The 15327-nt window shown below is 36.2% G+C and overlaps 1 protein-coding gene across 1 annotated transcript; it reads left to right on the top strand.

Annotated features, from left to right (window-relative positions):
- The first annotated feature begins 2416 nt into the window (after positions 1 to 2416).
- On the top strand, positions 2417 to 8604 carry LOC120522102 (G-protein coupled receptor 54-like). Its single transcript, XM_039743269.1, has 3 exons — positions 2417 to 2549; positions 2670 to 2908; positions 6667 to 8604. Exons 1-3 carry the CDS (start codon positions 2417 to 2419, stop codon positions 7039 to 7041), a joined length of 747 nt encoding a protein of 248 aa, XP_039599203.1. The 3' UTR covers positions 7042 to 8604.
- The last annotated feature ends 6723 nt before the right edge of the window (positions 8605 to 15327 follow it).

Raw genomic sequence — 15327 nt, 5'->3', positions numbered from 1 at the left:
GTATACATAGACAAAATATCTATCTATCGTCTATCTAACAAAAAAATCAGTAAAAAAACTAAAACAAAAACTTTAAATGTCAGTTGTTTTGCTTTTATTTAAATGGCAGAAAAGGCAAATCTGTCAAAAATACTTTGATTTGACAAAGATTTGTTAAAGTTAGCTAATTGATCACCAAGTCAATCAACAATAAAGATGATTTGATGTAAGTGTTTTCTCACACAATTATTTTTGCACTTATAAAGAAGTCTACAAATGATGTTTGACTGTCAGTTCCATATATACGTTAAACAAATAGCGAAATGTAAATTCCAAAATGAAGGGTCTGGTGTTGAAGAAGAAATAGTCGAATCAGTTTAAACTGTTCAGGAATGATCAGATCGAACTACAACCTTGAGAACTGGTCGTCCCATTGCTGGATCAATGATTACCCGCCGACTTCAGAGGCACCGATATACCGGTTCAAAGTATGGAAACTTACATTATTACTTTTGTGTGTGATGGGCTGTGTATAAATTGGAATGCTATATTCCAAGACACTATCAATTATGAGGCATGAAGAACCACCTGTTGTCTGTTACATGATCAGCACAGACAACTCACTATAGTCCACAACACCTGAACCAAACCAAATATATTTAGCATGTACAGCATGTTTTAACCATAGTTTGGGCCAGGCGTTGTTCCAATCAAATTCAGATTGTTTGTTATTGCTGCATCATATATCTTCTGGTTATTTTTCATGGAAGAACTTTTTCGTTAACCATCTGATTGTCCAATGCCCACATCCGTCGAAAGAGCCTGGAACCGTGTGTGTGGAGGTAATTCACAGATGCATATACTGCTCACAGAAAGCTGTCCAAAGTTAATACAGCTTTTCTTTCAAATAATGATAAAATGGCCAGAGGGCCAAGTAATTTTTCCCAGAGCAATTAGCACCTTACTTTTACATGAGATATGAACTTGCTTTTGATAAGTGCATAGTCACGGTTCGTGGTCATTGTTTTTTCGCACACTATGAAAAAAGTTGAGTCCAGCCCATGCATATAGTGCTTAATAAACAGACTAAGAAACTTGTATTGATAGTCTAAAATGTAAAAATGCATACAGGTTGTTATTAATGTACATGTTATGTGTTTGCTAAATGCCAAAACTGCAAAACAGCATGTACACCACTTGCTCTTTTAGTGTCTGTCATATGAGCTACAGCAGTGGGTAGATAAATAAATAACAGTTCCATTGAGAGTATGAAATGGGTTGGCCATTATGTTATAATTCTTGGATATTACAGTAACCAGCCAGTGGTGGCCTTTTATTTTTCAGACAATTAGAGAAAAAACATGATTAATTTCCTTACTTTCAAACAAGAAGAGCTTCTACACTGTTTCATCTCCAGTTAATGGATCATAAGTGGCATCCAGAATTTTTCTGTTTTACTGAAATTAAGAAATATGCAGCACATGTGAGCAAGTGTTTACATCCTCAGGTGACATGTCCTGTACAACAATTAAACAGTTATTTAACACTGCATATACATTACTATTCAAATACATAAACCAAATATGAAACATTGTTCATGTACAGTGTGATAAACCTGGCGTCAGCAAGCCTCGAACCCCAACATCAACAGACTTGAACAGTCCCGGGTTCAAATAATGGAAGGTTTTTATTATAAATATCCCCAAAATGTAACACAAGCACAAACACAGGTCTTCCTCTCATAATACCTCCTCCACTCAAGCGTTGCTTCACTACCTCCCAGCTCCGACTCACTTGAATAAGGGAGTGGCGTCTCTTTTGTTACAGACCTGGGAGAACTTCCGGTGCCACGGCGACTGCCCGATGAAAGCACTTCCAGGTCTCATGGAAGTCCATTATAGGGAGCTTGTCTCCCTACCAAACCCTCTCATGGCACCCAGTGACCCCAGCAGGGCTGCTCTGCTGGACTACATATCCCGGCATGCCCTGCTGGCTTCTTACTATGCACCGACCTCTAGGGCTGCTGCCATCTAGCGTGTTGGGGAAATAAAAAACCTCTATCCACATCTTCTGTTTTTAATGGGCTGTCCATCCACCCTTTCCGGTCCTTCCTTCCAGGTCTGCTGTCTCTCCTGGCCGGGATGCCCATCTAGCCCATGTGGCATCTACAACAGTTATATAACAGTACCACATGACACCCTTGGACCCACCATATCTCTACTCTTACTTATAACTAAATGTGAATCTTAGTATAAATACTGTGTGTCAGATTAGTGGAAAAAAAGAATAATAAAATAAGGCTTAAAACATAAAGTATATATTTGTTGAAATTGAACATATCTTCCAGCTTCAAGAAGAAGCATAAACGGCACACAAAACGTAATGTAGAGTAGGATATGTAAGTAATATGATCATTAAATTAGTTTTGAATGATATAATGTTTCCCAAAGACATAGCTCGGTTTTCTTTCAAGTGGGTGATGGTGTCTTTAGTGCAATGCAGTATCTTATATGTTATTATTCCTGAGTCAAAATGGAATCCTAATGGACAGAAAGTCTGCAGTTTGCAAGGTAAACAAACAGGGATAATTGGAAGGTCCATCTCATGAGTCTTTTTAGTAGAGTTATTTCAATGGAAAGTTTTTTTGGCAATCTACATACACTTTCATCTTTTTGTTTATTTTCTATAAGGTTCTTTTATTTTATCAACTCCAATTATTATGTATCAGAAGACCCAAGAAGGCTATTGGTATGGACCAAGAACTTACTGCATAGAAACGTTCCCATCAGAAACGCATAAGAAAGTCTTCATTCTGTACCACTTCTTGGCGGTGTATCTGCTCCCACTCCTCACAATCTCTCTCTGCTATTCTTTTATGTTAAAGAGAGTTGGACAACCAGTTGTAGAACCAGTGGACAATAATTACCAGGTAGGTTCCTGTAAATTAACAGGGTTCTGGGATCATTATGATAAAAAATCATGACGGAAATTCGGATTCAGCTTGAATTCATGAAGCAGCACTCATTCTGATTTGGAACAGAATAAGAATAAGTTCAAATGTGTACATGAAAAATACAAATGACATATCTAGTATATAAAGCAAAATGTTTGCTTGTGTGTCTGTCCATTATGTAAGTCCATACTGTTGAGGTTATCTCATTTGCACAATTTCCTCTTTATATGGGGAAGATGATAGGCTATGTTTTGTTTTGAAAATGTTTGCACCTGTACTGTATTAGGGAAGTGTAAAAATTAAGTATTTTTTGGACTTGGCACAGGTTATACAAAATTATTCCCCATGGTGGGTTAATGACTGAAATTTTGATTTGGTTTATGTGCTCACACCTGCACTTTATTCCACTCCAGTGCTAGATACCCCTGCCATTATAGTGAATGAAGTTTCAAGGATTGACTCTTTCAGGGTGGATGTCGACTTTTGTCGAGATTCAGGGGTAGAGGGCGGTCAGCTGTAAATGGTGACAAAACTTGCTGTTATGTGTTAGTTCAACTCTCTTTGCTAGAAAGAAAGTTATCTTTATTCGTTGATTTGACCTCAATTCTCTGTCCATACATGACTAGCAAAAAGCAAACAACCTCTAAAATGGCATCAACATCTGGTGAGAGATTGAAGTGAATGTGCAAAGCAAACTGCTCCGTAAACGATGTTTTGCATATTATCGCTGAATTGGACTGTGACTTGTCAGACTCCAATTTTGATGCAAGTGATCTGGAGATGGATATCGAAAATGAAAATGAGGTACCAGTATCATTATCAGCATCATGTTTGTGTAGCTGATACTCCTACGTCAGCATTTCTCCTGGGAGGACCACCACTAATAATGATAAGAGGTACAAACCAGATTGCGTTGCACTGCAACTACCACTACTGCGCAAAAACAGCCAGGCAGCCCACCGTGCATTCCTGCTGGCCGTTAAGCCACCCCCGTGCAGTCACTGCTGCCAGAAATGGTGAACAGGCACCAACAGCAATCACAGCATGTAGCAACAGACGTTTTATGTTGATTTATGTGTGAAACCATTTCTTTGTGTGCATTTCAGAAATCCAAGGTTTTTGGAAAAATATTCAGTAAAAGAACAGGGACAAGGTAAAGTATTGGGGCACTTCCTTGGTGAAAATCCCTTTTAATAAATGAAAAGACAACAAATGAAAAATGACAAGTCTCATCCACCAGTTACAATGTATCAGTCACTTGTAACACTCTGAGAAGGAGCTCTGCATCCTTCAGGTGTAGGTCTGGCTATTTCTGGTTTATGGATGGTTCATTTAGAGAGTATTCCAGACAAACAGTACTGTGGAGGCTTTAGAAGTGCGGAGGAAAGAAAGTGTTAACTGCATCTCCTCATGGTGTGGAGTGATGCTATTTACCTTATCAGAGCCCTGAAAGTAAAAGAAACACTTAAAAAGAAAAGATATGGTGGAAGGGTGGTGGTGATACTGACTCAAAGGCCCTAGGTTCAATTTTAATCTTGTTTCAATGCAATGCGTGTTCAACTCCCACATATATGCTCATTTACATACACACAAGGATGATTTAAAATTAAGAGTTAATATAACATGCATGTCTTTGGGCTTTTGGAGGAAAAGTAAAGTATCCAGAACAAATTCTATACAAAAATGGAGACAATAAGCAAAACTCATATGAAACGTTACTGGGCATGGGATTTAAACAAGGGAAACCAAATCCATGAGGCTCTAGCACTAACCATGTGCCACCACTAAATATACTGTGCATTAAGTTTGAAAATGATGGTATATATATATATATATATTTTTTTTTTTGGTTGGTTGGTTCAAGATTTAACATGCTAAAGCATGTACTTCATAAATATAGTCCCAAAACCCTTGGCAAACATGCATTCAGCTTTGTATCTTTTATTCTGTAGAACTCTATTCCTACTTCAACTCATGAAGCTCCATTGGTCTTGACATTCAAATTCAGACTGAAAATCCAGCCTTTATCTCTAGCTTTTGAATAAGTTATTAATATACTAGCTATGTTACTTATTGACAGGTAATAGAATACATTTAGAAATATTCAATATCTGATCATTCTTGCCCTACTATATTTGTATCCTCAGCGTTCCTCCTACAGCTTTCCTATGGTATCCTTGTGTGTCTCAACCTTGACCAGTGCTTCCTCTCTCAATTTCATTCCTGTAAAGTCTATGTTATTTTGAGGCTCATTGGTCACCTCCTGTCCACCTTTTGACTACTACCAGTTGTAGACTTGCCCCTGTTACATCTGTGAAAACATCATTGGTATTCTTCGGAATAATGTCAGTGTTTGAAGGTGACTCTCAGCATTCCTTATACACCTTATATTGGAATCGTTGTGTGTGTCAACCTCCCTTGCCCAGCGCTTCCTGTCTTGCATTTGACTGAGTAATCACACTGTTACTGACCAATCAGACCAAAGCCAAACTGACCAATCAGATTGCTTGGAGGAACCGGTTATGCACACAGAGACATTAGCTTTTTGTTATACAAATGAGTACTATCAGTCCTTACTGGTTACTCGCACTATAACATTGTATACTAGACTATCTTAGTCTTCTACCTTTACCAATTTAATATCTCTCTATTATATAAAAAATCTTTTGACGTGACGAGACTTTTTTGGAAACAAGACTTTTTGGAAAAGATTTTTTCAAGTCCTGTGAGATGAGAATATTGCCATGAGATTTTTTCAAGTCATGCCCTCCTATCAACCACTTTCAAACAAGATCACGGTACTCTCACCTCTCAGTCTTGTGAATACTTTTGTCAGGCACACTTCCTGCACTCTCAGCTCTTATAAATTTTAATGTTTTCCTCACTTTAAATTCCCAATTAAAGAAGACGCATTATGTCCAAATCTTATTGAAGAGTTTCATCATGAAGAGTTATCAACAGAAAAATGAGTACACAGGCAATACAAGCACCTAGAAACGAGGAAGTCAAATGGATTTACACCAAAAATGTTGATCAGTAACACAGAAAAATGATTAAATGCATATCAATAGACTTTGCTGAAACAGTTGGTAGTGATCGTGCAGAAGATGAAAACAAGAACTTACAATATCACGAACAATATCTATATCCGTTTACATTGTCCGGTCATCCACTGCATGAATTACGATGTATCCAAGAAAGCCAATGTAGTACATCTTCCACAGATAACATTAGACAACAAATGAAATCTTGATACGCCATTCGTATTAAAATGTTAACAGTTTCCCATTAGTTTAGCTTTTGCAAAGACAATTAACAAATCTCAGAGCCAAACATTTGAAAAAGTCATTTTATTTAATAGAGAGAAAGAAACTAAATTCAATCATGGGCAGTTAAACATTGTGTTGATGCAAATGTAACACTTCAAATGAAAATTAAAATCTGTTTAAATTGTACATCCTCATCCCCATACACGAGCAGCAGGTGTGTAGTACTGGCCTGGAGGTTGGCAAGCGAAACAAGCAGGGGGCAAAGCCCCCTAGTACTATTAATTTTACTTGTGTTACTGTTTAGTTTATTCACACATTATGTTTAATTCCTTGCTACAATTGAAATATTCAGTTATATACATTTCACATCACATTGTGCATTGCTGTATACATGAAGTGTATTTTACAGGAACTGCCTAAAGCAAATAAAAAACAATTCATTAGACTGTATTCTTGTCTTTGTAGGTACAGCTCCTCTCTGAGAGAACCATTGCCATGCGAAGCAAGATTTCTAAAATGGTAGTTGTAATTGTCTTGCTTTTTACTATCTGCTGGGGTCCAATACAGCTCTTCACTTTGTTTCAAGCTTTCTACCCAAAGTTCCAAGCCAACTATGCCACCTATAAGATAAAGACCTGGGCCAACTGCATGTCATATGCTAATTCTTCTATCAACCCTATTGTGTATGGCTTCATGGGAGCAAGCTTCCGAAAATCATTCAAAAAAGCCTTTCCTTTCATGTTCAGACGTAAGGTTAGAGATGGAAGCATGGCATCAGGAACAGTGAATGCAGAAATGAAATTTATTGCTACAGAAGTCACCCAGAATGAACAGAAATAATATATTTAATAAATTTAAAAAATATGAAAAGCTGTACTTGGGGAACAATTGAATATCATTTGGCAAAAGCATACGGAGTTAATGATGAATTCATTACAGTACAGTGCATTAGACCTCCAAGTATACTTTGAAAGCTGAACGACAGTACTGCCATTAACTGCCAGAGTAAAATAAGCAGATTATGAAAGACTTGCAAATGCAAATGTGAATATTTTCTGAAGCTGTGGTTCTGAGGCGTACTTCTAATGAGAAATAAGTGACCTGAACTGAGTATAACAACAGCATCTCCAACAAAATGATTCAAACTCAGCTAAGTAAATATATTCGGTAAACATGTTTCTGGTAAACTTTCCAAGTTGATTGTTTTATAAGGGAAAAAGTATTTAACAAAGAAAAAGTAAAAAGTTAATCAACTGCCACTCTTGTTAAATGGTAATTTGACTTGAATACTATTTACTTTCCAGTGGACTATAATAAAGGTTACCTGTTGATGGTCTTGACCAATTCCAAGCTGTTCTCTGTGCCTCAAAAGCCAAGGACCTGTGGATGCAATACAAGGTGCAAGAACAAAGACTTCAGTGTTTGAGGAAAAGGATAGTCAGTATGTGCACTGCTACTGCTGTTACTCAAAACCTGTTTCTGTATCATTGTCAACGGCACTTATAAACTTCATTGAATTTATCATCCTGGACAGAGTGAGGTCAGTATATGAATAACATTTAGCAGGTTTAAAATGGAAGTAGCCTCATATAATTTGAACATATGATCAAAGAATAAAATTTTACCACAAATGTTTTATTAATAATTAGCTAAACAATATAGCCATAGGTTCTCTTACTTATAAGCATGAATTGATGAAACCCTAAGAAAGAGAGATAACAGGCCAGAAGAGGTGTTGATAAGTGGCTAACTCAGGTGACATCATCAGGGACAGTGTACTCTGCTCCTTGGTACCTTGTCTACGTGGAGTGCTATTAAGAATGTGAAAAGAGCAAGGATGATTAAAGAATCAAAAATCCAAACATATGTGATTTAAATGTTCCACTATTGATTTGGGGTTACTGTACAATGGAGAAGACTTTTGGTGGAGGCTTCTTGCAAATTTGGCTGTGCTCCCTAGATTAGCAGTCCTTGAGACAGAATACAGAGGCAGGTAGCATCTAGAGCAGTCCTGACGATCTGTTAATTTAATTGTGTATCATCATTGAGCTGTTTAGAGGTACTGGCTGTTGCAAGTGAACCAGAGGCTTGGGGGCTCTAAAAAGGGACTCTCTTGTCTTTGGTATTATCTTTACGAAGGCCTAGAAAAGGAACATATATATAGGTAATGCAAAAAGGTACTGGAAAGGCAGTAATTCCAAGATGGGATGAAAGTGTCCAAGTAAGTGAAGGATCCAGAAAGAAATAGAAGTAAGAAATGCATGGACTAGGGTAAGCAGGCCAGCTATCCTATCATTAATGAGGATGTATGAATATCCAGTGCTTCATGTTCAGTGTTTGTGTCTTTTATTCCTGTGTGAGCCCTCCGTTAATACTTTGGTAATTAAATCTCTTATTTTTGTACACTTTTTAAAGCATTTTTTTTTTTGTATTTCTGATTATATATTCAATATACAGTACGAATGAAATATACGCCATATGCTGCATCATTAAAGGTTTTTAACTATATTTTACACATCAATCATCACTTACTTCCCTCTTATACTAATCAGATGGCCACCCACTTCATCTCTATTATCATCATTAGGAGGGAACAGCTATTTTCTACTCCATTCAAAGGAACATTTCTAGAATCTCTTCTGAATCATTTGTGTAGTTGCTTATAACGCTTTGAGGTCACTAGACCACTGCTCTCTCTGACACTTCCTGGAGTGTATGCCATTCTCTAAACACAGAAAACTCTCAAATATTGTTGTGGATGCCTCTGATCTCACCCATCTAATTATGTTTTCAGACAAAGGCAAGTCATACGCAAAGGTCATAAACCCAAAAACTCTAGAGTTCAATAAAAACAATGAAACACAGATAAGCAGCACAATGTTCAAGTACAGAGTAAAAAATGTAGCCCACATGATTTGGCTGCATAATTTCATACGAACATAAGAAAATGAAATCTGAGGCAGACAGCAGGTGAAAGAAAGGACAAGAAACATGTTCAAAAACAATATCTGAAACAGTCCAGGAGTAAGCGTATGGACACATTAGAAGAACAATACTTTGCAAAAAACAATTAGGGTAGCCTGTGGTGCCGCAGCAATGTTGGCTAATTGGAATAAAAAAGAGCCTGCATCAATCCATTTCCAAGCTCTTTTAATTAATTTCAATGTTTCAGTGTAAGACTATAGTACTATAATAAAAAAAACCAAAAGTTTCAAATATGTTTTACCAATAGAAACTAAATAAAATAAGTAAGGAAAATCATGTCTCAAATTGAAAACAGTGACTGTAGGTGATGTACTTCCTTTTAAATGGGCAGAGATGTTGGGGATGGAGCTAAGATTTGAAGCCATACACAGTAGAAGAGGTGAAAATGAACACCTTAAACATTTCAGTAAACAATATCACAGAAACCTCTGGACCTGCCCATCAGGATTAGGAACAGATTACAGGAAAGAGAACCAAAATCAACAAACCAGAAATCCTGGAATCCATTTCTATTACAATGTACAAATATTGGATTCACCTGCCCCAGCTGACAAAAATAAACAAATTTGAAACTATATAATAGTAGGTAAACTTTAAAAAGTAAATAAATGAATAAAATCCTGAGGAAAATTAAGCAATGGAAACCTATAAATGGCCACACTTAAAGGATGAGTGAAGATATAATATGTAGAGCAATGAGTTTATTAAGCAATTTCCTGCTAGGCACTTTTACACAGAGACAATTTTGATAGATAACCACTATCTTTGGCCAAACCATTAATGAACTGACTTCTTAGAGATAAGTACAGACATGAAAAGTCTTAGTAAAACTTGAGATCAAGTGAATCGTAAATGGCAGCTGACATCTGGAACTTGAGAGAACATTAATGTAAAATCAGGAGGTTTAATACCATTGAGACATGCAAATAGAAATGTTTCTCTGCAACATCTGGCTAGATTATTATGGGAATATCCTGCCTATCATGGCAGTAACTCCTAACAATTGTCCTGTACAAATTAAAACTGTCAGATATTTTTTCCAACTTTTGGATGACTAATGTTTTTACTATTTACCACAGAATGATAAATGCACTTATTCCAAAATCTTTAAATGGAACTGGGGATGTCTGACAGACCAAATATGTTTTTGAAATATAAGGGAAAGGAATCTATTTCAAGGCTGTCAGGTTCAGAATATTAAAATGACATGACTGAAGTATTTTCATTGATTAGAAGTTATAAGGATCAACTGTTTTTATAGACATCCTTCTAGATTACATTTAAACTATTATTTTTAATGCTAGCTTAATGCGAAGAGTAGCCTGACTGATGTTACGGTCTCAGCTTCACAAGACAAAATGTTTTCGGCCAGTTCTCTTCTGCCTTAGGTGAAGCACAGAATTCAATTAAATACATTTTTTGTCTTTTCACTTGTGTAAAACTGTTCTAAATGAATTTGTTTTAACATAAGATAGCTTTTAAATGCATACTTATTTTATATTAAATTATTTTAATTGTGGTGTTTCAGAGAGAATTTTTCATTAGTACAGTCTCTAGATTTAATTATCCAGCATAGTGTAATCAAACCCTAACTTGCATGTAATTCAGAATAAGAGGATTTACTAAACTCAATACTGTATATTTCAAAAGCACAGGATGAAATTATCACATTTTTATTTTTACATATTTAAACCAATTTAAATGTGTTTGTTAACAATTGTTAAATTTTTTTTTGTCAAATGTAATTTTATTATGGTAGATGCATCATGCATTTGTTCCCATACTGTACTGATTTTCAACTGAAACATCCATCCATCTATTATCCAACCCGCTATATCCTAACTACAGGGTCACGTAGGTCTGCTGGAGCCAATTACAGCCAACACAGGGCGCAAGGCAGGAAACAAACCCCGGGCAGGGTGCCAGCCCACCGCAGACTAACATTTAATAAAAAATTATACTCTAGACTAAACCATTAAAAAAAATTTTTTTGAGATAATAGTTTGATCAAACACAGAAAGCAATCCACATACAAATTTACTGTATATAACAGCATTAGATTTGACCTTTTATGCTGTATAACACGTATTATTTTACAAGATTTCTTTGCATTGACTGAACATGTTTTAAATATTTACTAAAAGTTTGCAAATATGTACTTTTGTTATTTATTTACAAATGTAAATGTAAAAAAAAATTAAAACTGCATTAAATAATACATAGATATTTTGAAAAACTATAGATATTTATGTGGTTTTGCTTTTTATGAATTATTTTAACCATACTATATTTGCATATGTTGTGGTCTTGTGAGTGGAAAGAGCAAGCAAAATAAAAGGTTGGAGTACCTGTGATCTGAACAAAGGAGTGACATGTGTCTGCCTTGGGTGGTTGAACACCAGATGTGCTGCTGCATTTTAAATGATCTGCAGTGGCCTGGTGACACATGCCGGTACTTCTGCCAGTAGAGTTACAGTAGTCCAAAATGGAATAAAACCTGACCAAACCCTAGACCAGGGGTTGTGTGAATACTCTGTCAGCTCTGCTATGATTATACGGATATTGTATAGACTGAATCTGCAAGACCAAGAGACCACAGCAACATGGTAACTGAAGGGCAGCTGGTCATCAATCAGCAGTGTTAGCAATAGTGGGCCAAGCTGAACAGAGATGGGGTGCTGAATAGACATAAAATCTGGGTTTACAAGAAGATCTGTCTTTGCCAGGCTGAGCAAAAAATAAGTAAGACATGCAGAAATTATAGGTGGTATCGTGTGGACCTCTGTAGGGAATGTCAGGTACAGCTGAGTATCATCAGCATAGCGCTGATAAGAGAACCCATGGGACTAGATGATAATGAGAAGCTGTTTAGGGAGAAGAGGAGAGGGCCCAGCACCAGTCCTTGGGGCACCATTGTGCTTCACACATAATAGGATCTGCCCAACAGGTAGAACTCAAACCACCTGAGTGTGGTCCTAGAGATTCCACTATCAAAGACAGTGGCAACAAGGATCTGGCAATTGACTGAGTTGAAGGCAGAGTAGAGATTTAGCAGAACGAGGACAGATGGCATGTCGGTAGCTCTAGACTACTGTAATATGTTGACAACAATAAGTAAAGCCAATGCCCTTCTTGAAGCCTGACCAATTAAAATTAAAACCCAACAGAATATTATACAACATTTCTGTGCCAGAATAACCATACAATACAATTAAAAGCAGTATCATTAAAGTCAGCCCAGATTGTTAAAAAATTAACAAAATAAATATTTCCTTTTTCTGTACTGCACTGTTGAGCACATAATTAGACAGGGATTTGCTTTTTACTTTGAAGAGTGGCACCCAGCATAACATTAAATTGAGTAATTAGTCAACGTTCTATCAGGTCAATCTAAAGTAAATTAGTGTAAATCTGTAGAAAATAAAAAGACAGCAGAAAAAAGATGCCAGATAAAGCTAGTGAGTGTTTTTACTAGAAAGGGAGCGACAGCAGAGCATACCGTCTAACAGGAAAGACATTTAATCATACACAGTGGTAGATGAAAGCATGTGTGCTAAAAAGAGACGACAGTGAGAGCTAGGCTTTAGGAAACACACTTCCATTGGGAAGAGAAGAAAAGTAAGTAAATAAGTAAAAAGATAGAGAGGCCAGTGAAGGCCTAGATGCATTTGACAATTATTTCACTGAAGATGGAGTCACATATTTAGCCACTGAACAAAGTGCAGATATTTTGGAAAATTATAGCTAGTTCTGAAAGGGACATAAAAATATGTGATTACACAGTAGTTAGGGAGGCCGTTTGCCTTTTTGTAGCTGATAACAAGAAAAAAAAAACTGTAGGAAAATAAATTTCTAGATATCTTAAAAGCTGTTTCATAAAAAGCACTTTTAGTGATTGAATGAACTTTTCAAAACATAGAACTTTGAAAAAATTATAAAATAGTGCCATATCCCTCAGAATTTCAGTAGCCAAAATATTGCCCTTGGACAATGAGATGTAAACTTAACGTGTAATCAGTAATCGGCTGCTTTAGAAAGATTCTCATTGTTAGGTTAGGCAAAGAAAGAAGAAAATGTCATCTGATCTAAAGAATTGTGAAGAATTTTAAAACTGTTAGCTAATCGAAACTGTAATCCTCTTAAGCAAGAGGAACCTTTGTACAAACTTGGATTTGACTCACTAATAGAATGTTATTAGTGTTACTTGAAAAATACCTGAGAAAAGACCTACCATATATACTCACATATAAGTTGGATCTTGAAACCCAAAAAATCGATCATAAAATCAGACCCTGGCTTATATGTCTGTTCAAAAATGTGACCCTTACATTTTTTTTTTACATCTTCTTGCCTTCTCCAATCTTGCATCAGTTTCTCAGACACATCAAATTTTGTTACAGCAGCACAGTTACCAGTTTCTTTTGCCACTTCAATGACTTTAATTTAAAACCAGCTTCATATTTTCTTCTGATCGAACGCTCCATCATAGATAAGGGATGCTCTTACAACAGTGTATGAGGATGTGAGCTACAAAAAAAACACAAAACAATGCAAACATTGCTTCGGAATAGTTTGGGTATTACCATGTGGTCACGTAGGCACAATACATAGAAAAAAAAAAAAGGCAGTGTGCTCCGTAGTCACTCTCTCAGGTGGGCATTAGCATATCATAATCTCTTGGACCAATAGCATGAGTTTTCCGCTTTTGACTTATACAACTAACATTATAAAATACCGGAAATTATATGGTAAAATCAAGCCTCGACTTATCCATGGGAGAAATTAAACGCAAGTATATATGGTACTCACATCTCCAAGTGGGTGCAGGAGAACTTTGAATGGTAAAATGAGACATGATCTTTGTGCTGTATTGGGTTTCCTTTAACCAATGCTTACTCGTAAAAGTGAAAGTCCTTATCAGTAAGTCCACCTAATCAATAATATTTGGTGTCATAATTTAAATTAATCATCTGATGTGAGAGCCATTAAGGTTTAAATGAAAATTTATCTTCCATAGGACTGAAAAGATCTGGGTGCAAATCATCCCATGCATATAGTAGCAATTAAACATATACTGTAGATTATGAATGTTAGTATGCTATGAATTCTCAGAATGAGGCTTCATTGTAAGAAAGTACTGAATATTAATGCAACAATTCAATAATTATGATGGCCCTGGAACCCTGTACCCTGCATTTATTTTTCTGTGATGTCCTCAGTACTGCACAGCTCATTTAACACTATGATATCCCTGTGGTACCAGCAGCATTAAAGATGTAATTTTGGACCTGTTTAAACACAAACATGCATTTCTTGATATTTAGCAAACCATTCTTAAGGTGCAAACATTAACTGCTACAACATGTATGGTAGAATTGACATTTAGCATGGTGAAAAGGGTAGAAACATGGTCTGTCTGTATAATAAATGTTCAATGAGTGTACAGCTCTGCAGAATATGAGGAACATTTGGAAAGTGATCTGCATCACCCATCAGTATTTTTATAAAAGGGCATTCATAACTTTATTAAAAATATATGAAGCCTTCATGATGTTACATGCCACAATGCAAAGAATGTATTTAAAAGTTTTGCAATAAGTATTTTTGAAGCTTTTTTTCCAAAATACAATTAACATGTTCTTTTGTACTATTGCTGTGTTTCATTTGAACTGGGAAATTTCAACTGGAATGATCCTACATGTCAAATTTCCTACTTGGAAAGCCGGGAGAACAACATCAATACTAACCTCAAAATCCAAGATGGCTTCACCACACATCAACAATAAGTGAAACTTGTAGTATTAAACTGTTTATTATCACTTCTCTCTTTTTGTATGTCAAAAAATCATTTCTACACAAAATGCTGCCAAACATCTATCTGTGGACATGTTTACTATGGTGTTTGGATGTTCAAAATATTGCATAATGCATTGTTCTGTTGTCTGTATTCTGAAAGAGGCAAGCAAAACAAGGTTTTCCTGGAGGTGTCCATATTTGTTTTCAGAATATTTTACTGGAATGCAACCAACTTGGGAGTGACATCATTCAAGACTTCAACAACCAACTTTCAAGGTAAATGGAACTGAGCATATGAATCACTACGAGATGGTAATCGTCCTAATGTCCAGTATGTATCAGGTG

Source organism: Polypterus senegalus, unplaced genomic scaffold, assembly GCF_016835505.1.
Source record: "Polypterus senegalus isolate Bchr_013 unplaced genomic scaffold, ASM1683550v1 scaffold_3009, whole genome shotgun sequence".
In the NCBI taxonomy this organism is placed as follows: Eukaryota; Metazoa; Chordata; class Cladistia; order Polypteriformes; family Polypteridae; genus Polypterus; species Polypterus senegalus.
This window is presented reverse-complemented; position numbering and strand designations above follow the sequence as displayed.

What these genes read in the sequence shown, in the direction of transcription:
- LOC120522102 (XM_039743269.1), top strand. Translation starts at nt 2,417, where the DNA reads ATGTTTCCCAAAGACATAGCTCGGTTTTCTTTCAAGTGGGTGATGGTG. An exon ending in GAAAGTCTGCAGTTTGCAAG is followed by an intron (nt 2,550 to 2,669) that starts GTAAACAAACAG and finishes ATTTTCTATAAG; the next exon opens with GTTCTTTTATTTTATCAACT. An exon ending in CAGTGGACAATAATTACCAG is followed by an intron (nt 2,909 to 6,666) that starts GTAGGTTCCTGT and finishes TTGTCTTTGTAG; the next exon opens with GTACAGCTCCTCTCTGAGAG.